The sequence below is a fragment of the Acartia tonsa genome, chromosome 8, assembly GCF_053477335.1.
Source record: "Acartia tonsa isolate MP-2025a chromosome 8, ASM5347733v1, whole genome shotgun sequence".
Classification (NCBI taxonomy): domain Eukaryota; kingdom Metazoa; phylum Arthropoda; class Copepoda; order Calanoida; family Acartiidae; genus Acartia; species Acartia tonsa.
Genome location: NC_137267.1, coordinates 27,577,192 through 27,603,707, shown reverse-complemented (window position 1 = coordinate 27,603,707; position 26,516 = coordinate 27,577,192). Strand labels below are relative to the sequence as shown.

Sequence of the window (26,516 nt, the reverse complement as noted above, 5' to 3'; positions counted from 1 at the left end):
TTTTAGAAAATGAAAAAGAAGTTTTACCATCATTTTATAAGGTATATCTTTAAGATAATTTCTTATGATTTGTTGATAATTACCTACGTCAAATATTGTGTGTTCTTTAATCTATTTATTTATAGGGATATAGGAATAGCACACAAAATGATAACTTAATTTTTCCCGTAGCAAAATGCTGCATATTTGCTCGATTTTGACCCAAGATTAATAACCTGTTAAAATAAGAAACATTACAAGCAATTTTGATGCTATTAAAAAAATGCTCAGCGGTGAATTAGAAAGTAATTTCTAAATAACTTGTATTGCTGTTTTTATGTTTCTATGCAAGGGAATGGGTTTTAACAATAGGAATTCAATAAATATTTAGGAATGAGTTCCACACCCTTGTCTGTAGAAAAACAATAATGAATGAAATCTGATAGTGAGGAAATTCAAAACAATCAATTTTTTGTGGTTTTGTGGATAAAATTCAACCATCTACTCTACAGATCTTCAGGCGACCTTCCTACCCTTTAATTGTTAATATTTAATTTAGTTGTATTGGTTCCTGTGTAACTGTAATTCTGTCCTCTCTATCCTAATTACTGTAGTTTATTGGGTCACCATTTATAAGTAAGTTAAACATTGTATTTACTGAAGTAAAAGGAAGTTTGTTTGCCTGTCTGTGCTGAAAGATCTCGAGAACCACAAGAATGATATATCTTACCTTGCATGCATATTCTAATAGTCCCGTTTCGGGAAAGTTTAACCTTATTTTTGTGGAGGGGGTACTCAACAACCCTCCCTCTCCTCGCCAATATTGTTTTTATCTAAAATAGGATATTAATAGACAAACAAAGAAAGTTTTTGAAAGTTTGAAATAAATTCGGTCACAAATTAAAAATATACATATATTTATAGCATTAATCTAAAAAGCATAACTCCTTCAATTCAGGGCATAATCGTTCTTCTTTTTGTCCGATAAATTATTATTACATATGAAGTATTTTTTATTTAAAAAAGAAGAAATTTGTACTTTTTAAAGAAAAGTCATGATTTTCCTACATGATTAAATATCATGCAACAAATTCTTTTGTGAAAAACATGAATTGTGCAAATATTCCATAATTAGCACTTTTTTGTTTATTTTATTTCTCAGGAACAACAAAAAATTGATCAATCAGTAAGGTGGTAATAACTAGTTGAAAACAATAAATAAAATATTATCTTCGAAAAACTTTGCCATTTTTTAGGTACTTTTTTAAAAATTGGGTAATTTTCTTATTATGTCATAATATTATAGATTTATTTAAATCAGTCTTAACTCTTAAATAATTTGTGCTCCAGCAAAGAAAAAAAAACACAATTATGACAACATCCATCAAAGCGAAACCCAACAAATGAATATAGAGACTTACTTTATTATATTGTCTTAGCTAGATTGAAGAAAAGTGCTGATTATCAAACATGTGCAGAATTTTGAATTTGCGAATTTATTTGCACCATATTGCATACTTCAGGGATAGAAAACATATACCTAGCACAACAAAATGTTTTATTTTAAAGATTTTTGGCTGCTGTCGAAGAAAGATTGTTATATGTTCATTATGCATTGGTTTGTGCATGAATTTGTACAACATAATCTTGTAATGTAAGATAAAGGCGCACCACATCTTAAGATATAAGTCTGTTTTCTTTTCATTATGTATTAAAGAGCATATCCTTTATATCTCTGTCTTTGTTTACAATATTGGACATTTTTAACCCAATATGCAATTGATATAATTAAGTACGTTCAGTTAATTACTGCATAAAATTAAAAATATCAACAAAATTCTAAATATGAGGTCACTTTAAGTATGTAAAAGTATTCTTATCAACTTTTAAAAACTGATTGCAGAAGATATGCTCCATAAATTATCAAAGATAGAGGTTTCATTGAAGTTTTATTGATAATATTATTCTTATGTTGAAGTATCTTCCTGTTGGTCTTCTGGTGCTTTTGTTAGAAACTTCAAAACAAATTGTAGTAAAGACTGGTTATAATAAGAAGAAAATCTATTTTTTAGTCCCGAGACAAGTCGACTTGATTTTGGAAACTTCACTGGACACTTGTTTATAGCTATAGCAACTATCATAGATGTATTTATTTCTGACAGGTAAAATATAATTCATAAAATATATTTATAATGGCCATTAAACGTTTTTTTTTATGTTTTGTTCTTTAGTTGCGTGTTATTATTACACCTTTTATTTTGGACTGGATTTAAACTATTTTTAGGAAGACTAAACAACAACACGTTTTTAATTTTAAGTACTTAACTTAACTAAAAGAAGGATAGAGACTACAAGTGAAGCACTAATTTTGAATATTTTTTCTTTTCTTTCAGGCCTTGGAAAATAAGTCACATGATCCACACCTTTTTATTCTCCACTGTTTATTTATCATTCTCTGTTATTTACTTTTTTGCTGGTGGAACTAATTTTAAAGAGGTAATTATTACAAGTTTTGGGTATTTTTAGTTTCGTGACATTGCCTCTTAAGGGCGTTTCGTCGTATTTTCGCAGTAGCCTTTCTGGATCATGGAAAGAAAACAAAGTCATTCCTAATTAGGACAGAAGTCACTGAAAATTGGTCTAATATGTCCTTCATCTAACAAAATCTAACTTAAGGGAGGTGACTTATGTCCTTTGTCTGACAAATTCTTACATTAGGAAGGCTGCTTATGTCCTTCAAGTTGCAAAACTTAGCTTTTCTGTCCTTCACATAGCAAAACCTCACAAAACATAGCATTTATGTCCTTCACATAGCAAATTCTTGCAAAACATAGCAAATTCTTGCAAAACATAGCATTTATGTCCTTCACATAGCAAATTCTTGCAAAACATAGCAAATTCTTGCAAAACATAGCAAATTCTTGCAAAACATAGCATTTATGTCCTTCACATAGCAAATTCTTGCAAAACATAGCAAATTCTTGCAAAACATAGCAAATTCTTGCAAAACATAGCAAATTCTTGCAAAACATAGCAAATTCTTGCAAAACATAGCATTTATGTCCTTCACATAGCAAATTCTTGCAAAACATAGCAAATTCTTGCAAAACATAGCAAATTCTTGCAAAACATAGCATTTATGTCCTTCACATAGCAAATTCTTGCAAAACATAGCAAATTCTTGCAAAACATAGCAAATTCTTGCAAAACATAGCAAATTCTTGCAAAACATAGCAAATTCTTGCAAAACATAGCATTTATGTCCTTCACATAGCAAATTCTTGCAAAACATAGCAAATTCTTGCAAAACTTAGCATTTATGTCCTTAACATAGCATTTTGGTCCTTCACATAGCAAAATCTCACAAACATAGGTTTTTCTGACCTTTTTCTACCAGGAGATCAGAACTAAATCAGAACACACATAACAAGAGTTTTACATAATTTAACTCTGCATAAATTATGATAATTCATTATTATTACCCCTCCCCCCCCCTATTTAAAATTTACCCCTGCATAAATTATGATAATTCTTTATTATTACCCCCCCCCCTATTTAAAATTTACCCCTGCATGAATTATGATAATTTATGCTGAGTTAAATGTACTGTTTGAACTTCTATCTAACAGGATATGAGAACTTAATCAGAACACACATAACAAGAGTGTTTACATAGTACATTCAGATTAACAATTATTCAATTGGCCCCTTTCCAGTCCATCATATGACATGGGAAGGAGGTTGAGGAGCATTTTATGGGAGGTGGTGCCATGTAGGAAAAGTGGCATTGCATTCTTGGGAATTTAGACTGCATAAAATGCTCCTCAACCTCCTTCCCATGTCATATGATGGACTTAAAAGGGGCCACCTATGACGCCTTTTAGGTCCTAGAATGCTATGCCACTTTTCCTACATGGCACCATAGCTGGCCTCTTTTGTGTCACAACCTCCCAGTTCTCATATCCTGTTAGATAGAAGTTCAAACAGTACATTTAACTCAGCATAAATTATCATAATTTATGCAGGGGTAAATTTTAAATAGGGGGGGGGGGAGGGGTAATAATAAAGAATTATCATAATTTATGCAGGGGTAAATTTTAAATAGGGGGGGGGGGAGGGGTAATAATAATGAATTATCATAATTTATGCAGAGTTAAATTATGTAAAACTCTTGTTATGTGTGTTCTGATTTAGTTCTGATCTCCTGGTAGAAAAAGGTCACAAAAACCTATGTTTTGTGAGATTTTGCTATGTGAAGGACCAAAATGCTATGTTAAGGACATAAATGCTAAGTTTTGCAAGAATTTGCTATGTTTTGCAAGAATTTGCTATGTGAAGGACATAAATGCTATGTTTTGCAAGAATTTGCTATGTTTTGCAAGAATTTGCTTTGTTTTGCAAGAATTTGCTATGTGAAGGACATAAATGCTATGTTTTGCAAGAATTTGCCATGTTTTGCAAGAATTTGCTATGTTTTGCAAGAATTTGCTATGTGAAGGACATAAATGCTATGTTTTGCAAGAATTTGCTATGTTTTGCAAGAATTTGCTATGTTTTGCAAGAATTTGCTATGTTTTGCAAGAATTTGCTATGTTTTGCAAGAATTTGCTATGTGAAGGACATAAATGCTATGTTTTGCAAGAATTTGCTATGTTTTGCAAGAATTTGCTATGTGAAGGACATAAATGCTATGTTTTGCAAGAATTTGCTATGTTTTGCAAGAATTTGCTATGTGAAGGACATACATGCTATGTTTTGCAAGAATTTGCCATGATTTGCAAGAATTTGCTATGTTTTGCAAGAATTTGCTATGTGAAGGACATAAATGCTATGTTTTGCAAGAATTTGCTATGTGAAGGACAGATAAACTATTTTATGCAAGATTTTGCTATGTGAAGGACCAAAAAGCTAGGTTTTGTGTGGTGAAGGGAGGCTACTTATGTCCTTCATCTTGCAAAATCTTTGTTAAGGGAGACAAGTTATGCCCTTCATCTAACAAATTCTCACATAAGGGAAGCTACTTATGTCCTTCCTATGAAGGTGACTTCTGTCCTAATTAAGGAATGACTTTGTTTTCTTTCCATGATCCGCCTTTCTTTTATTTTAAGACCCTACGGGTGCTTAAACGCTACGGGGCAATCATTTACATTTACATTTACTGTGATAATACGACAATACCCCAAGTTTTGTGAAATCATGTGTGTTCTATATAGCTTAGGTTTTCTTAGAAAAGCAGAAAATAATATTCGATAATTTCACTTTGCACTATACTGTGGTATTCTAATGATTTACAATCGTCAAACATGGAATATAAAGGTATAATTTTGTAATGAGATTCCCATTTACATCCCTAATTGTAATTCATATGTTTAGTGAGTGAAAAAAGTTAAACACTTTGGCTCCGACTTTTTAGTTATTACCCTAAACTTTGTAATTTTTGTAAAGGAATATTACATATTTTGTTTGGAAAATAACCATCCAAAGTGAAGCACACTTTTAGCTTTAAGATATCCAGATAGACGGACAAAATAGTTGAAAATAAGATGTTCATTGATGAACGGATTTTCACATTCATTACAAGAGATTAAAAGATAAAAATGAAAAAAGAAACACTTTACAAATGTTTCTGACAGACTTACAGACAAACTTTTAAATTGAAGCCACGGAAAACCATGAAAGTACAAAATATGCACATTTCATAAGAATTTAAATTCTTAATCTTTCTTGTGAATCTATGATATTTATTCAAACAGGGATAATAATTTTTAAAAATAACGACTTTGTGGAAGTTTTAGTCGTGCCCATTTTTAATAGAGAAGTTTTTTTATTAGGGTCTGTACGTCAATTGTCTTATCGATTAAACTTTTTTTTGATAATTCTAATAACAGTCAAGTACGATCAAGTAACCGTAGCAACTCTAGAAAGTATATACATCCAATTGATTTTTAATTTTTTACAATCATTTTTGTTTGTCCTCAAACAGAATCATGTATTTATGCAATTTATAGATTATTTTGTTAATACCTCTTAATTAGCATCCTGCTGATTAAGTTTTGAAGCTGTTGAATTCAGAGCTTCGTTTTTATGCATGTGGTCATCTTTGTTATTTGATGTCAAAAGTCTACATCAAGCTTGCAAATTTTTTAATTACCCGTCCCAACCCGGGAATTTGTTAACTCCTATCAGGGGTTGTACTTTCAAACTATAATTATTTTACATTCCCATTCCTTTATGTTTTTCATAATTATTTGCCCTTTCGCTGGGACTTTAGAACATAAAGTTGTCTGATTTAACGTGAATAATATACAAAGACCTTCCTTAATACTTATCTTAAGGATCTTATCACAAAAACTCTACTAAAATATATTACAGTGAACTGGTACAAGGCCAGTTATTTAACAATTACAATTTACTACAATTATTGTGGAAACAAGGATGATAACATCTATAAATAGCGAAACAAAAAATCATGGAATAGACAAACTGACAAAGTGAGTTTTAGAGCAAATGTTTAAATCTTAGAACAAAGGAAAAAAGAGAGAACATGGAAAACTCAAAGATTACGAAATCTTTTTTAAAAAATGCTATTTGTTTGCCAGACAGACGGACATAACAATGAAAATATTATGCATAGGAATCTTAACAAAACAATTCAACTGTTACGAACTGACTGTCGACAAACGAACAGAAAAAGTAAATTATAGAGAAGTCTAGCTAGGGATAAGAATAGAATATTTTTGTTATACGATGGTAATGTAATTTAGAAAGTTTTCATGTACATTATCATTCGTTGGGTTGAATTATGTTTGGCCTGTGCATAGTACTAGTGTTTGTTTTCTACTTATTATTCGAAATTATTTATAAGTCCATTGCCCCATCCCTAGAAAAACTTGAGAGCTCGTTGTACCAATTATAGTAAAAGGTGTGTGTATCCACTATTTTGGAAACTTTTTTGTTCATGCTAAACTGAATTCATCAAAATCTTATTTAAGAAGTTTTAAATACTATCGAAACAAAAATGATAACATCCAAAAGTGATTTTAATTGGGTTTCAACTATTTTTATTCATTTATGTGAAACTTTAAATAAAAGGCTGTAAGATATTTGAGTGTCTGTTTGTCCCACATAATTTGGAATATACTTGACGTTTTTCATCTGATTTTTAGATGATAGGGAGGAATGGTATGGGTCAATGGACTGCAATGTTGTACTTACGGGTGGTAGGCTAAAGAAATTCCAGGTTTTTGAAAATACCCATTTAAGCGGTTTGCACAGCCTTAAAGTCACATGTCTTAGTTTAATAGAAAAAGTAAAAATAAAATAAGGTACAAAATGTTAGGGTAGGCTTTTTAAAACTGTTATTGCTCAGCCCATAGTTATCCTAAACAATTGTTAGACATACCACTTGAAGCTTATCTCTTCTACTTTTTAAAATGATAAACATTTTTAACGTGCATTGTATGGTTTTGTATCTATGTTGCTAATTGTAAAAAAGTATCATCAATTACATTAACATGTACATGTGCATGGTTTAATTGTGCACCCCCTCCCCCCCATTTCTCTAGCTAAATATTGTAACCTGAATAGAAACCTTGGGTACCAGAATAAAAAAACTTGGGTACCAGGATGAAAAACCTGGGGTAACAGAATGAAAAATCTTGGGTTCCAGAGTGAATATTGTTTACCCTTCCCCATCCTATAGCAAAATACAGAACCTTAAATACCAGAGTGAATATTTATATCCCCGACCTTCTGGCTAAATAAATGGCCTGAATAGAAAACCTTGGGTACCAGAGTGAATATTTTTCTATGGTGAAGTGTTTCTTCTCATGGGGGCAGGGACACAGGACAATGAATTTGATTTAGTCCCTCCCCCCACCCAATAAAAAATTGTAATATTCTGACATTGGGGGGAAGAAAATGGTGGGGTGGGGAGATTAATTTATCTATCATTGGTCCATACCTCCCTGATTAGTCTAAACTGATTTAAAAGCCAAGACTCCAGGGATCTCAATGATGATTACCTCTGTATATTATAATTAGTGGTTGAAACGTTTAGACACTCAACTTATTATAATGAATTAAAAACCTTATTATTTAAAATTTTGGAACTAGTGTAATAAACAACCCAATGCCCCCGCCATCCCCCCTCCTCCCCAACAAAACCCAGAGAGGGGACTTTGTACATTAAATTACACTGGTACCCAATGTTTTATAACCACTTTATCTTATTCGTAGGCTTAAAAACTTTGGGTCTTTTAATTGAATTTTGATCGGTTGGTTCCAATCTGAAAACGAGTTGCACCTGTTTATGGACCAATGCATTCCCCATATACTCTTGCTATTATTGTCACGCGACAGACACATAGCAGCAGTGGATATTATGTCAGGGGAAAATTTGTTTAGGTATTTTTGCAAAGGTTAGGTTAGGTTAAGAATATACAAATAAGCCCCCTGCAAGGTTGAATAGTCTATGTTACGTTAAGAAAGGGATAAAAAAATAAGCTCCCCATAGGGGTTAGGCATTTGTATAACCTAAAAGATATTTCTAAATAGGTTATGTTAGGAATATATTATACAAATAAGCCCCCACAGGGGTTAAACAGTTGATGAGGTATTTCTACTTAGTAGGATAGGCGGCTACGTATAATAAGAACTTTGCTCTGGTTGTAAAGATGTTTTCATTCTAGTCTTTATTTAAAAACTACATGCATGTACATGGGTGCAGTTCATTGACCTTACTAGAAAACCTTAAAGTCAATTTTCTGAACAGGCCTTAGAAGATGCACACTCATTCATTCGAAGATTTACTTATCCAGATACCATGCATGCATCCTAACGTTTAATTCAGAAAATGTCTAATAATTTATCCAAATAATAACACAACAGGATGTCTGTCTGTGTGTTTGTATGTTTGTACCCAAGGATCTTGCTAACCATTGAACCGATCAGGTTCTCCTTTAGCGGGTAACTTCTCATAGGTTCTGGGAAGGATTAAAACTATTTTGGAGGAGGGTACCACCACCCACCCCCCAAGAGAAATCAACCCTTAGAAAAAATAATCCTCCTTTAAAAAAATAACCCACCCCCTACAATTTTTTAACTTTGTCTTTTTAAATCTAAATTAAAAAAAAAATGGTTATCAAATTCAACTCCCCTCTCCTCATTCTGGTACCAATGGTTTTTCATCCTGGTACCCAAGTTTTTTTATTCTGGTACCCAAGGTTTTTATTCAGGTTGCAATAATTAGATCGAGGAATGAGAGGGGGGGGATGCACAATAAACCATGCACATGAACATGTTAATGTAATTGATGATACTTTTTATATTTAGCAACATAAATACAAAACCTTACAATGCATGTTAAAAATGTTTATCATTTTGAAAACTAGAAGAGATAAGCTTTCCATTGGTATGTCTAAAATTTTTTTAGGATAACTATGGGATGACCAATAACAGTTTTAAAAAGCCTACCCTAAATATTTTACCTTATTTTTTAAGGATTTTAGACGAAAATGGAAAAATATATTTCGCGGATTTTCTCAAAAAGGGCCCAGTAGAAAATTTGATTTTTAATTTTTCCAGTATACCAAGACATGTGACTTTAAGGCTGTACAAACCACTTAAATGGGTATTTTCAAAAACCTGGAATTTTTTTAGCCTACCCGTGACTGTTACCCAATGTTTTACAAACACGATCTACATTAATTAACTTAAACCGTTGGCTACTTAAGATTTATCTCGAATGATTGGTATTATTCTTCAGTTTCAAAACTATTTCACAAATAATTTTAATCTGCAATAGGGGTAACTTTAATCATTTTAATTGGGGTGTATTTAACTATATCGCCCATTTTCTTTGGCGTTGCTACAAAAGACCTACTCTACAAAAGACCTACCCCTACAAAAGACCTACTCGTCGGTTCTACAAAAGACCAACGCCTACAAAAGACCTACTCTACAAAAGACCAACGCCTACAAAAGACCTACTCTACAAAAAATCGTAATGCTAGAAGGTCATGGCCGCAGAGCTCGGCCCCCTGGCCTGCCTAGCCGCGGGCGCTCGGCCCCCTTGCCTATAACCTAACCTAACTTATATGTAATAATGTATGAATGTTTATCGTACATTAACTTAATTATATTTTAGAATTTCGTTGATTTACAAAAAGTGGTTGGTAGATTTTTTTCAAATTTTAATATTTTTTTTTACAATATTTAGGTAAGGTTAGGTTAGGTTATAGGCAAGGCAGGCCAGGGGGCCGAGCGCTGCGGCCATGTATTGATTATGTATTACTTTATTAATACATTTGATGTTTATATAACAATATATATTCGTAGGTCTTTTGTAGAGTAGTTCTTATGTAGGGGTAGGTATTTTGTAGAGTAGGTCTTATGTAGGGGTAGGTCTTTTGTAGAGTAGACCTTTTGTAGGAGTAGGTCTTTTGTATAGTAGGTCTTTTGTAGCAACGCCCTCTTCATTTATAAGCCTTTGGCTTATAAATGAAGAGGCAGTTTTCCTTTGTCATTTCAACTGGCTTAAAAGCTAATCTTGTTTATTATGATTTAGAAGCCCTATATTTACACCATCCTGAACTGGACACAAGCTGGTAAGACTTGTCTGTACCTGCTGGGGGTTCTTATATTCGTCATCATTGTTCATCTATTTTATTATGGTCTTTACAGGTAAGGTCGTGTTAGTTTGGATTTTATATTTACATTAATGTGTATACATCGCAATACCTAAGGGGATCCCAACTATTGCAGACACCCAATCCTTTAAATGGATGTGTTTTTGTCTGAAATTTACTTGAGTTGCGACTGATTTTGGTTCAGAAAGACTCTTGTCTCAATTTTTTTTGTTATTGAAGAATAGAAGTTATGTTGATTTTTTAGTATTGTGATCAAAGTCAACAATTACAGCATTTCAACTTTTCATTCGAAGGAGAAAATAACATTTTCATAGCAGTAATATTAAAATAACATAGTGTCTGTTTATATATGTTCAGTATGTCTGTCTGTACTGAAGGATCTCGCCAACCGCTAAACAGATACGGTTTACTTTACAATGTAGCTTCTCACTAATCGTGAGAAAGTTAATACTATTTTTGGTGAGGGTACCACCACCCTCCCACGAAAAATCACACTAGAAAAAAATTACCCAACCCCCCAAAAAATCTCTTAGTGTAAAAAAAACAGAAAATTGAGAGACTTTCCCCCACCCACGCTGCCACCTCTATTGACCCTAGTGGCCTCTATGGGCATAGCAATAAGTAGATAAAATATTTTTAAACATGACCCCTTCTTTGAATGTAAGGTTTGTTAAATACATATATAAATATTTTAGGCTTCGACTTGTTATTAAGAAGAAATACTTATCAAAATCAAGGTATCATAGCTCTTTTAAATATTTTTTCATTGCTTTGAGTACGGACGATAACCTCCATCATAGCGAAGATTTTCAAAAAGATAAAGTAAACCTATATAATTTAACAAGGATGACAACATCCATAAGTAGCGAAGCACAAAATTTCGTGGATGGGAATGACCGTCATGGTTGTTTTCTTCAAACAACAGGAAATTTAATTTTGATATCTATAACAGAAAAAATTTTGAAAATCGGATCATAAACACTAAAGATATGGGGAAAAATGTAAAAAAAATTAAAAGTAGCCAAAACCCTGCAAAAAGGCAGTCTGACCATTATTGTTGTTTTCTTCAAACGACGGGAAATTTAATTTTGACATCTGTAACTGAAAAAAATTGAAAATTGGACTAAAAACACCAAAGATATGGGGGAAAATGTAAAAAATATAAAATAGCCAAAAACCTGCAAAAAGGCAGTCTAACCTTCACAATTGTTTTCTTCAAACGACGGTAAATTTGATTTTTATAACTTTAACTGAAAAAATTTGAAAATCGGTTCATAAACACCAAAGATATGGTGGAAAATGTAAAAAATGTAAAAATAGCTAAAAACCTGCAAAAAGGCAGTCTGACCGTTATTGTAGTTTTCTCCAAACGACGGAAAATTTAATTTTGATATCTTTAACTGAAAAAAATTTTAAACTCTGACCATAAACACCAAAGATATGGGGGAAAATGTGAAAAATTTAAAAATAGCCTAAAACCTGCTAAAAAGCCGTCCGACCGCCAGTGATGTGTTATGGTCAATTATGCTCCCTGATGATGGGAATGTTCTCAAAAAATTTCAGCATTCTATCTTTTATAGGAGCTGAGTAAATCCCATTTCCCCCATAGCGTTACGAACTGACGGACGGACGGACATAGTGAATTATAGAGTAGCTTCGCTACTAAAAATAGAGTAGTAATAATTACTCAAAAATTTTAATGCAAAGGAACTATGAAGAAAAATGGAATAGGGTAGAAAATAGAGCAAATAAAAATGCACTATTAATATAAAGAATGAGGAACTTACAGAAGTACAGACACGCTCTGTCACTTATGGAATAGCTTCGCTACTTGCTAGAACAATTAAGAATAATTTTATTTTAATTTCAGTAATACAACCAATCTCTCAGACCTAATAATGTCACCAATGGAAACAGCTTAGTAATTTGGCAAAAAATGTTTGTTGTTAAGTAAAATTTTGTTATGCAATATATGCAGTAATCAAATCTTAATAGTTTATCAACTTTAAAAAAAAAGGACAGGGATTTGTTATCTGGATAAAAGCCATATTAGATTTTTTTCTCGAATTCTCTGCGCTATTCAAAATTTTTATGCTTTGAATGCTATCTATTTATTTCTCTAATCTAAAGGTAAGAGATCTCTTCTGATACAAACCTGGTTTTGGCTATTTGTCTACCATATTTAACTATAGAACCTCTAGATATTAGGGGCGCCCCTAGTTTAATACAAAGGAGAGTTAGGGGGCTTCAAAATGGACATATCATGTTTTATTTTTCAGATAATGAAACCCTGTCTTTAATATGTAATTAGTAGCTACCATACAACCAAATTATAAAGCACAAATCAGCTAAAAAACAGAAGATATGTAGAAATTATGATTACTTATCTATTTTATGATATTGATTTCTAGACTAGATTATTACAATTATGCATTACTTTATTTATTGTATGTAGTTTGTAAAAAAAATATGTGATAAAAAAATCCGGTGTTATAAACCTATTGTGTTAATTTAAGATTTCATTTTTCTATTATTTTATCCCAGTAAAGAAGGTAGTTAAGGGTTGTATGCAAAATTGTGTAGCTATAGCAAATGTTGCCCAACATTTCTGCCAGTAATAATTATTGATAAGACATAACTGAATGATTCCTCTATTTTTTTAACAAGCCTAACAATTACCAGTATATTTACTAGCGGAAAAGTTTGAAGCAAAATACTTTATCCTCAAGTGCCATATCCTATTCTAAGATATCAATATGTAACATTAGGGCTCGATTGATTGATTGATTGATTAGCCATAGTCTCTTAGGGTTTGGACCTAAGTAGTCATGGAGTAGGCTGAGACACTTTTGTATAGCCACTAGGGCTATCAAGCTCCACGTTCAAGCACATTATGACTTGACCCGCTATCTCATGAGAGCTACTCATTATTACCTCACCCTCGCCGAGTATGGCAGGTGTCCCAATTTAAGTCACCGTAATGAATGACGCTCTCCGCAGAGGAGCTTGGGATAAGGGTAGTACTGATATTATGTACTTGACTATTAAGTATCCAAACTTACTCAATAATCCCCTTCTTACACAACCAGGGGAAGTTGCGTGAATGTATTCAACTGAGAAATTCGAGTTGCCACATGGGGACTAGAACTCGAACTCTCATCACCGTAACTCAGTTCGTTACCACTGAGCTACGACAACCGCATTGGATCATTTTTTAGTGTCCTAATGCGGACGACTGCCGAGCTATATATCTTAGGGTTTTAGCACAATATGTAACGAGCATTGTACTTTGTAGATATTAGAAACATATGTGATATAATTTAGTATTCAATTTATATGACTTTAGTTAATTAATAAATGTTTGTCTGTATACTCTGTTTTGAATTGGTGGTCCTCTATTTATGAGGTATGTCAGTATGTATGTCTATGCACCTGTGACTGTAACGTAACACGTAGCGCAGCCTTTCGTAGTAGGGGTGAAAATCGCGGCCCAAACCGCGTCATAACTGCAAACGTTAAACGTCTTAAGTCTTAACAACACTTTGTCTTGGTCTCTAAAAGTCTCAACCCATCACCCTGCACAGTTAGGACTTTCAGACAAGGGTAGTTCAATTCGCTCAATGTACTTCATTATCCGTTTACATATTTTAACAGCAGTCATAACAGTGAATATGCGGAAGTGATAGTATATCTAGAACTAAAGATTTATTTTTCAAAAAGTAGTATCCAGGAAAAGGAACCCTTTTTTATAAAGTAACAATCAGGGACGAACATTAGATCATTGGATTATCCCTAAATGTCCCTGATAGGAATAAATTAATAATAATTCAAAACTTGTGTGAATCATACTATTACTTAGTCATTGATTTGATAAGGATTTGATAAATTAAATATTTCCAGTTTGAAGATTACTACTAGAATTTGTTATTATTATTCTTGGTTGATATGTGTTTATCTTTTCTGAATACCGAAGCAAAGTGCAATAAATGGATTTTATGCGAGTTATGTTTAGTCACGCATTTCTTGTGCAAATAGTGGCCTTGTGGTCGCTTCTAACGATTTGCTTATTTGGCTATAGTAAAGCTGTAAATAACTATGAAGAAATTATTATATCCTATTATATAAAGCATTAAGTTTGAACCGATTTGAACTGATTTGGTTAAATATTTTAGGTAGGCTTCATAAAGGTCATGTGGTGGTTTAAGGCTATCTTATTTTCAGATTTAAGTTTTGGGGAGGTTTTAAGTTATTTTTTAGCCTCTTTCTCTGTCCTTCATAGTTCCGCTAGTTAGTTTATAAAGCTTCGTTTTAATTGAAAATACTAATATTCTTGTTCATATTCAGGCTATGACAGAAAATGACGCAATCCTTTTTAAAACCAATACTATTACAAACACAACTAAACAACAAATTTTAAGTAAAACTTCCACAACAGAAAATTCTGTTGTTTCTTCAAGCACTCCACTGCCCTCAATGACTACTGAAAAATCAATTAATACAGATAGCTGTTATTTGGTAATTCTCATTATTTAATACTAATCATAATTGTATTTTGAATTCAGTATTAATGACTATTTTGTCCACAAGAAGCACAACTTTAGAAACCTGCTAAAATACAGTAAACTGTAATACGCCAAAAAGAGAAAACCTACTGATAGTTTCTGTTAATGCAAGGTTTAAATTATAAATAGCTTAAAACTAGGCAAGATTTGTTTTGTTTGATCTTTGTCTAAAGTTTGTAAATGTTATTTCAGCCAGACTTGGTATGTAGATACATTCAATTCCGAGATCTAGAAGTAATTGTTTGGTTGGCTGTAGCTTTGCTCATATTCTTGTGTATGTACTTGTTTTATAGAGTAGCTTTTCTATTATTAAGCTCCTTACGTCCTTATAAATTATACAGAAAAAACGAGTCTAGAAATTGTTGATTAGTTTTCTGTACCTTAGCTTATATTATTTTGAATTTCTTAGTTCTAAAGAGTAGCTTCTATATATATTTAGTATATTCTTCCATTTAAAAAGAAGCTTAATTTCTCGGGGCTAAAAAAACTAGTTTTAATCTTATAATTGTACATTTTTATATTCGTCGAAAGCTGGATATAATACGATGCTAGACATAGTTTTTTCGTATGGATGAGAACCGGTTCCTATCCACCGGATTCGAATAAATACGAGAAAAAAATATCTTAAAATCATTGTAATAACTTTGTCCTTCTTTTTGGATGATCCTATTAATTGAAAATCATTTTATATTTAATAGCATTCTTTGTAATGAATGCTGCCATCTTTGTTTTATTGGTTTGCAATATTAAAAAATATATTTTTACGCCAATTATTTTATTCAGTATGTCTTGGAATAATTTATTTTCTTTACAAAAGCTGTAAGAAAAAAAAAGGTAAAATTATTTAGATGACATTTATTTCTTACATAATTGCATTTGATACATAGGGCCAAATTATGAACTTGGAATTATTTATAAGCAAATATTTACATTATTATGTCGACTATATGGCCTGAATGGATAAGTTTATTGCTGACACGTTTTCGCTAAAATGTCATTCTAAATATATCATGATATTAGAGTTATTAGAGTCTAGGGGTGAATTCACTCTTTTTTCAAAAGAATAATAGGATCTACTGCAGTTCACGGTAAAATATTCCTGGTAACGAATATTTCCAAAAATCTATGAATTTTACAGGCTGCTAGCTGCCAAACGGCTGAACGTACAGATCATGCCCGCACACTGTTTTAAGCGGTATAAGAAGGCCTACAAATGATCTGGAATAGCCATAAATCATTAATGCATAATTAACCCACAGTGCAGAGAAATGCGCGAAAAAGACCTATTTTACGAGTTTTTTCTTCAGTGAAGCTTTCCCTGTGCATAATTGGAATTTGGCTATTCCAGATTATTTGTACGCCTTCTTATACTGCTTAAAATGATGTGCGAGTATGATCTGTACGTTCAGCAGTTTGGCAGCTAGCAGCCTTTCAAATTCATAGATTTTTGGAAATATCGTTACCAGGAATATTTTACCGTGAACTGCAGTTGATCCGAATAATATTTTTAGATGATATCAGAAATCAAGGGCAAGGTAATATTTTTTGTCCAAAAATTATTGAACACCAAAACATATTAAAAACGCTTTTTTGTAACTTTGTGGTTTTACTTCTGTAAATGTAATCCATTTTCAAATTATTACCGCATTAGTGCATAATTCTATCAGTTTAGTACAATCTTTAGTCAATGATGCTCTCCATTTTTCGCAGAGAAGCTTAGGATTTTAAGTGTTCTAATATTGTGTATCTATATTGCACAACTAGGGGAAGTTGAGTGAATATACTGTGACTGAGAATTTCGAGAACACAAAAACTCAAATTTCTTAAGCAGACTCTTTTTATATGCTTTAAAAACACAATCTTAAACACAACTAATTCGAACTAGAAATGAAAGATCTTTTCTGTTATTTTAAAAATGTTTCTAATATTTGGAGTAAGTGTTAAACATGTGGCTATAACCTGGTATTGCCAAAAAAAAAGATATTCTAAGCTGATAAAATTTAATTTTGATTGTTAGTTAGAAACGTTGTTAACATGAGACATGGTGGTGTTCAAGGAACTTTATCTAGGTAGGTATATAAACAAGAATGATTACATACTTTTTTCTTTAAAAAAAAAAAAATATTAGCAACTACCACCAAAAAGAAAGAGCTAAGCTATTAAAGGTTGAAAACAATTAAGTTTTTTTTTATCTTCTATTAACCTATATTTTTGCCTCTTTCCGTAGCAAAAAAAACATACATAGAAACATTTCTTTATCAAGACTATGCCTTAGAAATTATAGCATGCAAACTATTAGTTGCAAGCTACTCTTTAATTAAGTCTTTGTCTTTTGATATGTCTGTTTTTCTTCCTTATTGCATATGAATATCAATGCTGTACTTTTCTATATTGATATGGGTTTATCATTGTTTTTTTTCCTTTGTAAACGACCTTTATCTTATTTGACTCTTCTAATGTCCCATATTTAGTCCTTTTTAAACACTACAATTGTATAGCTACATAATAAAAGCAACAAATCCCTTATAGGGTTTGTTTTAAATGCAATTGATTTTTGAATGTTACAATGAACGTATATAGTCTTGTGACAAATGTATGCATGTATGTGATTAAACGTGCAAAAAAAAAATTTTTATTATATCTATGCAAAAAATTATAAAAATTTCATATCAGCAACTTTGAAGTGTTTTTAGTATCTTTGTAAAACTAATTATCCACCTAAGTACAAAAAATTTATGGAGCTACTCTACAGCAACTAGTAATATATGTTGAATTGTCCCTCAGGTTGATTATGATGTTGTTAGTGTCATGTACTACATACCAATCTTGGATAGATAAATCATATTTGTGTTTATAGGTTACCCGCAAATGGTTTTCCTTCTCGATACACCACTGGATTTTCATACATATCTGACAAACCAAACAATTATCCACAGACCACATTTAACAGATCAGGGTGAGACATTTTTAAAAATCATTGCTATTCTAAGATTTAAATTACTTATGTTGCCTCTACTCTATGATATCTTTATCCATCTGTATTAAGATTTTCCAATACAATTTTCTATGTTCAGATCTAAAAAAACAGCTTAAACCCTTTGCAGGACCAGTAGGTATTTCCTAAAAAGTAGAGCTTAACCATTGCAGTGGTTTTTAAGATCTTAAGACAGAGATACATTATAGATAAATTTTTATTTCAGAACAATGTCATCTATTGATCCTGGATCCAGAAATAGAGCTTTACCTTCTAGATTTAGGTTATTATTGCATTTCAAATAATTATGTCCTTAAAGTAATTTAATGTTCAGACTTATTTTAAAAAATTATTTTTATTGGGTGGGAGGAAATGGACGATATTTTTTATTAAATCAAAAAAATATTGGAGGGGGGGGGGGGGAGAAAAATTGTTCTAAAAGCCTTTTAACTTCATAATTTTCAATTTTGATATCTTGATAATGAATACATTTTGCAGAATTTTAAGTTGCAAACTGATGACTCACATTATAGTGTAATCAATAATAATAATTATTTATTTAAGGACAAAGAATGCTTCAAGTCATGAATTAAGGTATTTTAGACATTGTTTTTATAATTTTTTTAATAATAAATTCACTTGAGATATTTCAAATATCCGATTACTAAAAGAAGTTCTTCGGATAAAGTAAACCAATTAGGTCATGCTTTCTTATAAAGCTTGGTATATGCTTTATGATACAATCCTTTGCAATAATGTATATGCTCTCCTTCTAGGGTAAATTCATTATTTAAACTGTTTAGAAGTACATTAAGACAATTACTTTACTTAGGTTTACAATCGTTAAAAGCTGAGATTTATACACTTTTATGAAATTATTCTACAATTACATACAAAGCTAGGAATGCTGCTAGGTTGCAAATATTACTTCGATAAGACATTATACGTACATATACAGTTTATTTTTGCAATCACTAAAAGTTGCATATTTGTGCAATAGAAAAGTCAGAAAAATTGATAACTTTGCTAATAAATGTATTATATTGAAATATTTTAAAAATATGCAAAGGACCCTTTCAAGATCAAGAGAGAATATTTCTCTTCCTAGGCAAGACAGGTAGCAAAATACTTCATGTTTATTTAACACGCACAGAGTGTTCGTTAAAGCTTACCATCCCTCACAATGTTTGTATGTACCTAATATTTGTATGTATTGTAAATATATCAGTTGTTTATGGACGGATTATTTAGATTTATAAAGTTCTATTTTATAGTTATTTACAAATTCGCAAATCAAAAGAACTATTTTACTCCGACGTTGAAGGTTCGAAATTATGCAAAATATGAAAAACATTTTCTTCTAATGTTCTAAAGGACTCTTACAAGATCAAGAGAGAATATTTGCAAGCAAGACAGGTAACAAACTATTTCATGTTACATGTTTTTTTCTGTTGAAGCTATTCAACAAGAATATAATTTCTGTATTAGTAATTCACGACTTTTCATTTAAAGGGCTAGGATGTTCTTACCTATTTTGTTGATTCAATTGAAGATTCCATTGACTAGAAAAAATATATCATCTAAAAATCATATTAGCTCCAAAGTTGTGACAGTTTAAATAAGTTGATTTATTGTTATAAAACAATTACTATGCATAAAATATTTGGAACACAGTAATAGTGTCTGACTGATTATGACGTAACAAAAAAAAATAGCCAATGAGAGGCCGTTATTGACCAATGGTAAAATTTATAGAGGCCTCTCATTGGCTATTTTTTTTGTTACGTCATAATCAGTCAGACACTATTACTGTGTTCAATATTTGACTAGGCCAGGTCTAAGTGTCAGGCAATCAACATTTCATTCCCAGCTGTCCGTCAATCCAGAGGTTATCAGAGAAATTAATAAAAAATTATCAACAGGTAATAAAACTGGTATTAGGATTTATCCATTACATATCCAAGCCAGTTTCACATTTTCTTACATAATTTAACTTTCTTCTTTTTCATTTAATAATCTATCTTTCTGTTACCTGAAATTAAGTACGTCCATTTAAAACATGTTGATTTTAAAACTTTGTTGACAACATTTTTTGTATGATATAATTATTTAATGACATTTTATTATTATTCTATCAATTTCAAACTTTGCATGATGATTCCTGAGACATTTAGGTAAAATTTAGGAAGCGTTGCAACTATATAATCTTTACCAGAAAGTCCATAAGTCTATTTAAAACATGCTGATTTTTTTTTACTTTTTGACAAAATTGTTTTGTATGATATGATTATTCTATATACCTGATTATTTGAAAAATGATTCTTAGGACAACAAGATAAAGTATTATAAGCGAGGCAACTCTATTATCAAATCCTAAAAGAAAAGTATGGACTTTTACTGTATCCTATATTTAAGCAATTTCGAAACACATTTGTGTACAATTTCGTATAGACTTAGAAATTAATGTTCTGCTTATTAAGTCCTGACACTCTACAAGAGTTATTGTTCGTTTGTCCTACCGTTTCAGAGCTTCGCTGTTATGGAAGTTGTCATCCTTGTTAAGATATGAACGAAGACAATACAAGCACCAGAATAGCTAGCCCTGTTATAAATATCAACACTAGCAGTCAAATTCTAAATAATGCAGACAACCAGAAACAGAATAACATAGACATCTTAGCACCTAAGAAAGAAATAAGCCCTATTCCATCCCCTAGAAGCAGAACAGCAAAAACGTTTTCCGGCATGAAAAAGTAAGTAAGATAGATATTTTAAGTGAAAAGGAGTTCTCTAAAGTTTCTAATCTAAAAACACATTTAAATCTGGAAGTAATATTCTATTAAATATTTTGAATAGTATTTGTAAAGTAAACAGCATTTAATAATTGCCATCATGGCATTAATATGTACACAAGGGTATGATCTTTTTCTGATAACATAATTATCATTTCAGAGTTTCATCTGGAAATATGTCACCTGACATTTCTCCTGTTCCCAAACCAAGATCCCTTTCACAAACTAATATTCATATTACAAGGTAATAAGTTCCTTGGAATGACTTTATTTTGCCAAAATGTCAGCTTCAGTGATTAGGTAAGGGAGGAGGGACATATAACTGTTTATCATAATGTTACCAAAAGTTTATAAAATTATTCTCGTATTGATTAGCATCTGTGGACGCTGTTAAATCTCGATTGGTTTATACCACTGGTGGTCAGTCTAACCAACAATTCTACAAAAAAAAATCACGAAACCTTATGGGGTATCTGGGGAAATAGTTTGTTTTTGTCATGTAAGTGAAGAGGGGTGGGAAAGAAGGGGAGGAAAAGGAGAAGGAGTTTGTGGGGAATTTTATCTTTAGAGTTGTTTGTCAGAATATCATTTCCTTGTCCCTGGTTAATACAAACTAATCGTGTCAAAACTTTATTACAATACGTGACAATGTTCCCTTTTAATAAAAATATTAACGATGAGATTCTTATATAAATTTTTTTCAGAGAGGAACGAAGTGCCCGGGCCAATAGTCAATTATTGGCTAAGGAATTAAGCCTTTTCCTGCCTAAAAAGATCAATGACCAGCATGCAATTATTGAAAGGTTTATCAATTTGAAATCACATATTTTATGTTAAAATATATGATTAATTCCCTTTTTACTGAATTCTGATTGGCCAGGCTAGAGGTTCTAAATAACACAAATCTTGTACTATTTTTGGTCTAGTAGATGCGCTGCATTGTAAGGCAATTTTATCTGCCCTTTTTGAGCTTAGACCATTATTTTCAGAAAATTTGTTCCAATTCATTTGAGTAACACTTAAAGTAAGACGACAAATCATATTAGCCTTTAAGTTTATTTGATAAAAAAGATATAAAAATCATGAATAATCTATAATGTTGGACGTAATCATCTTTGTTTAAAGGTCTAATGAGTCAGTCAAGTCAACGTCTGGTGGTTCCAGTCAAAGAAGAAAAACTTTAAAACTCGTAATACCAAAGAATGAAAATGAGAAAGTAAGTTTTATTTCTTTTTGTTTATATTGGATTTTACAAAAGCCAAATAATTCCACAATTAAAGGATCTGTTTCTTTTTTAATCAACAAAACTTTATTGCCTATAATTGTACATACTTTCTGTTCCTGCTAAACAAAATAATAATTTAGGTCGATATAGTTGTAACAGATGAAGAGGAAACAGAATAACAAACAAAAATTTAATTAATTTTTATGTAAAGAAATAAATACATAAACATATTTGTATCAAATAGTTTTAAAATAAATCTTTATATATTATTAGATACTAAGGTAAACAAGGTTGAAACACAAAATGAATTATGAAGCAGACAAACAGACAAATTGAGCAGATTATCTGTAATCATAAGAAAGAAAATAAAAAGAGATAATATGCAATAACATAAAATCACGAAACCTTAAAGAAATAAGGCTTTTGAAAGTTGTAAAAAAACAGCAGCTAAAAAGCCGCTACCGTAGATTTGTATACCTAATCACGGTGCATGAAGGGAATATTGGCAAGAAATTTCAGCCGTGTATTTTTGTAGGAATCGAGATAATCTGTTGTAAAAAGTAAAAGTAGCCCAATCGCTATGGATTTTCTATATGCTCCATATTGATGGGAATGTTTACAAGAGGTTTCAGCCTTCTATCTTTTACAGGAGACGAGAAAATTAGTTGTGATAAATAAAAGCGGCTAAAAGCAGCCCGACCGCTATAGATGTTTTATACTTAACTTAATTATACTCCATATTGATGGGAATGTTGACAAGAAGTTTCAGCCTTCTACCTTTGAAAGGCCACCTCCCAGAATAGTGATTATTTGGAGACCCCCCCCCCCTCATCTGGAATAGGGTACACTATAATAAACTATAGATAGTAATATGTAAAGTGAAATTATGTTTATTTGAAGAATTTTTCTGTACTTTTAAATAACAAACTTTTGGATGGGAAAATAAAAATATCGTGTATACTGTATGTATAACACCCTGTGCATGCATTTAACTTTATGTACATTTCAACGTCAAATTCGATTTTGTAAAATTTTACACTGATAGCTTGTAAACAAATTCAAATTTATATATTTATATACATCAATACATTTTTCTGTTGAAGATTCTAAACTTTTCTGTTCTTTCAATATTTAAAACTGTTTAATACTGTTATAGAAATCGAAGTTTAGAATTATTTTTTTAGTTTGTTTGCGGAGGAGTGTTAGTATCTTAACCTGAAGAAAACCAAGATAAACCAGCATCATCAATCAAGTACCCTTTTTTTAAGGGGTAAGGGGGGATTTATAACTAGTGGAAATAGATTAAAACCATTTTTTTAACAAGTTTTTTTCCGGAAAAAAAACAGAACAAAATCTTTAGGTTTACAAGCTTTAGTTGGACAGACAAACGTCAACATACATTGATCTACTTAAAATGTTAGATGATTTTTGAAAGATTTAGCCTAGTATTAAATTGTTGAAAAGTTATTGTTTGGATAATTGTAATTACCAGATGTTGTTCCTAGTTTAGAGCTTTAATTAAGAAACATTTTTTATGCCAAGTATTTCTATAAAGGTTTATTTTCTTTATTTTAAATATATATATAAGTTTAGTTAACAGAACGTTCAAGGGGAGATTAAAGGAGTGTTTAACCACTCCCATCCACTCACAAAGCAAAAATATTAGATTTAATTCCCCCCCCCCCCCCCCCCTACCACGTAAAGATATTACCCGATTTCCCCCTGATGTTACAAAGGCCTTGATTTTTTCAAATTATCATCATCCTCCCCCAATAAGTAACTTGAATTTACCCTCGATTAAGACTTTGTACCCATCTCCCATCCTAAAAAAAAAGATTGGATCTCCTTAGTTTTAAACCCTCCCATCTTGTTTATTAAATTGCCTTATCTTTTTGTGCCATGACCTTCGTATATAATCAAAACCTCAAAATGTTTTATATTTGCAAAATAATACAATATTAAATGAATTATTGTGAAGCAAAGAAAGCTTAGAAATAGGGTCACTATGTGTTCAACTATTAATATGTGGTTCTGTGATACATGTGTGGAAGTGATGTCACACCGTATATCTTTATCCATATACCTTAAAGGAAGCCTGCAAGAAATACCACGCTTTAACTGCTGAAAGACTGCCACAAGTAGACCAAATACCCCAAATTTGAAGCCTTCAGCTTCTATAACAAAAAAGTTCTAGGCATTTTAAAATGACATTTTATGTACATAAAATTTTTGAAAGAATTGCAATGCTCATGTTGAAAACTTTGAAATTAAACTACGTGGCCTAGAAACAAAATTAAAAGCTTATTTTTGTCATAAATTTAGGTTTCCAGTAACTAATTATATTTTAACAATAAAAATACCCATTTTTATAGTCAAAATCATTAAAAAAAGTTAAGTTTTACTTGCGTTGTACCGAATGTACTGTAGCCAATCAGAAGGCTGAATCAGCTTAACAACCAATCACAGCTAAGCTTGTATTAGTTTACCCCTTTGTTTCCGCTATGATTTTCGTTTTAAAATGCAATCTTAATCGAATTTTTTTCATAGATTTTGACTATGAAATGTGGTGTTTTTATTGTAAAAATGTAATCAGTTACAGGCAATCTAAGTTTCTGACAAAGATAAGGTTATAATTTTGTGTCTAGGCGACGTAATTTAATATTGCTTTTTCTTTTATGAGCATTGGAAATCTTTCAAAAATTCCATTGTACATAAAATGCTGTTTTGAAATGCCTAGAACTTTTTTGTTATTGAAGCTGAAGGCTTTAAATTTGGGGTATTGGGTCTTCTTGTGGCAGTCTTTCAGCAGTTAAAGCGTGTTATTTCTTGCAGGCGTCCTTTAATACAAAGATTGGGTAATCTAAGACAAGAAACAAAACAGCAAAATTTTCATTGATTTAAATATCGCCAGTTGCGATCTTAGCTTCTAGGTAATTGTTTTGAATTAAAAAGATAGAGAAAACCTTCCAGGACTTATTTTAAATTTCCCTGAAATGTTGAACTAAATCGGTATAACGGACAGACAAAATACATTACTCCTTTATATCTGAGGAATATAAAAGATTTAAAACAATATCCATAAAACACATTGGACAACCATACATTTACAAATATAGAGGAACAGTTCATTTTTAAACGAAAAAATAGTCTATATAAAGATACTAGAGTTGGCTCGATATAATTATCTCCCTATTGGCTAGTTTTCTATATGCATATCTATTTCTCAATAAATCTATTTTCCTCACCCGGCATTACTATCTAAAAGAAAGTAAATATTCAATAATTTAAATGATTTTAAAAAGATTTTTAAAATTATATTTTTTTCTTTACATTACCATCACCAAAGGGTTAATGATGATGATTACAATTTTAGTTTAATATTTGAACACACAAAGTGTCGCCACAATCGAATTCTTTTAAAACAGAGTTTTCTTAAATTTATTATATTATAAATTTAAATTTTCTTTTTTATGATTAGAAATTAAATACATCAATATAAGGTAAATAGCAACATGAAATAAAAATAATTAATTTATTTTTAATAAAGTAAAATAATGGGTCTTATCGTTCTAGCCAATGAGAGTTTATTATGGATTATTGGAGCACTATGAGTTATATACATATATTCCTTGGAAAACTTGAGCTCGTTTATAGACATTTATTTCCTATATAGATCTGACATGGATCTTGAAGCAATTAAGCAGGCCGTTTTGTACATGTTAAAAATTGGAAGATTTCATTAAATAAAAGTTATTACAAATATACTTAGTAAATGAATGAAATTGGTTATATGATAAGATTGCCCAAAATTATGTTTTGTTGTTCAATATGATTTTTTAAATTAAAAAGGAAAAGTAAATTTTCATAACCATATTTCATCTTAGTTTTCGTATTTTCACGTAACCTTTATTTTAAAATTTCTTGTTAAGAACTTAATTAAACTAGATGTTTTTTTTCTGTTTTGTATTTTACCTTCAATAATGGCTGAGAAAGAACTCCCTACGGACCAGTTGTAATAATGTGCACAAAATAAACTCACTAACAGGAATAAGTTTTCTATTGTTTGAATAATTAATAAATAATAATTTGAAAACAAGTCAATTAGTTAGGTAATATGTGTCAAACTTCTTGGTTGCTCCTCTTGGTATCTAAGAATTTTTTCTGAAGTTTACCATGAGCTTTACCGTGAATCCATTTTTTGTTTAAAATGTTTCCACTTTCGATAATTTTTTTTTCTTTAAATCGTAAGAATACTATTTCATGTTTGTGATTAAGCTCAGAATTGGATACAATTTTAAAATATTAAACTCAGGAAAATATATTTTATCTAAAGAA

At 31.1% G+C, this 26,516-nt stretch overlaps 1 protein-coding gene and 1 long non-coding RNA gene across 3 annotated transcripts; both read left to right on the top strand.

Moving 5' to 3' along the window:
• Positions 1-9: 9 nt before the first annotated feature.
• LOC145326422 (uncharacterized) lies at positions 10-13,402 on the top strand. The gene is made up of 7 exons (XR_013881907.1): positions 10-41; positions 539-615; positions 2,052-2,141; positions 2,373-2,475; positions 10,547-10,662; positions 11,324-11,365; positions 12,499-13,402. It is a non-coding gene; the product is annotated as an uncharacterized LOC145326422 (long non-coding RNA).
• A 1,098-nt stretch (positions 13,403-14,500) lies between these two features.
• Positions 14,501-22,554, top strand: LOC145326421 (uncharacterized). Of its 2 annotated transcripts, XM_080169768.1 has the most exons (17): positions 14,501-14,567; positions 14,973-15,143; positions 15,383-15,464; positions 15,974-16,024; positions 16,702-16,725; positions 17,208-17,259; positions 18,048-18,146; positions 18,391-18,447; positions 18,729-18,758; positions 19,234-19,281; positions 19,539-19,580; positions 19,995-20,086; positions 20,728-20,917; positions 21,117-21,200; positions 21,661-21,759; positions 22,082-22,172; positions 22,322-22,554. In XM_080169768.1, the coding sequence occupies exons 2-17, from the start codon at positions 14,976-14,978 to the stop codon at positions 22,358-22,360; spliced, it is 1,248 nt and encodes a 415-aa protein (XP_080025894.1). In that variant the 5' UTR covers positions 14,501-14,567; positions 14,973-14,975; the 3' UTR covers positions 22,361-22,554. The 2 variants fall into 2 exon arrangements, with proteins under 2 accessions (XP_080025894.1, XP_080025893.1); XM_080169767.1 differs by lacking the exon at positions 14,501-14,567 and having other exon boundaries at positions 14,573-15,143.
• The last annotated feature ends 3,962 nt before the right edge of the window (positions 22,555-26,516 follow it).

What these genes read in the sequence shown, in the direction of transcription:
- LOC145326421 (XM_080169768.1), top strand. Translation starts at nt 14,976, where the DNA reads ATGACAGAAAATGACGCAATCCTTTTTAAAACCAATACTATTACAAAC. An exon ending in TCTCTTCCTAGGCAAGACAG is followed by an intron (nt 19,282 to 19,538) that starts GTAGCAAAATAC and finishes AATGTTCTAAAG; the next exon opens with GACTCTTACAAGATCAAGAG. An exon ending in TAATAAAAAATTATCAACAG is followed by an intron (nt 20,087 to 20,727) that starts GTAATAAAACTG and finishes ATCCTTGTTAAG; the next exon opens with ATATGAACGAAGACAATACA.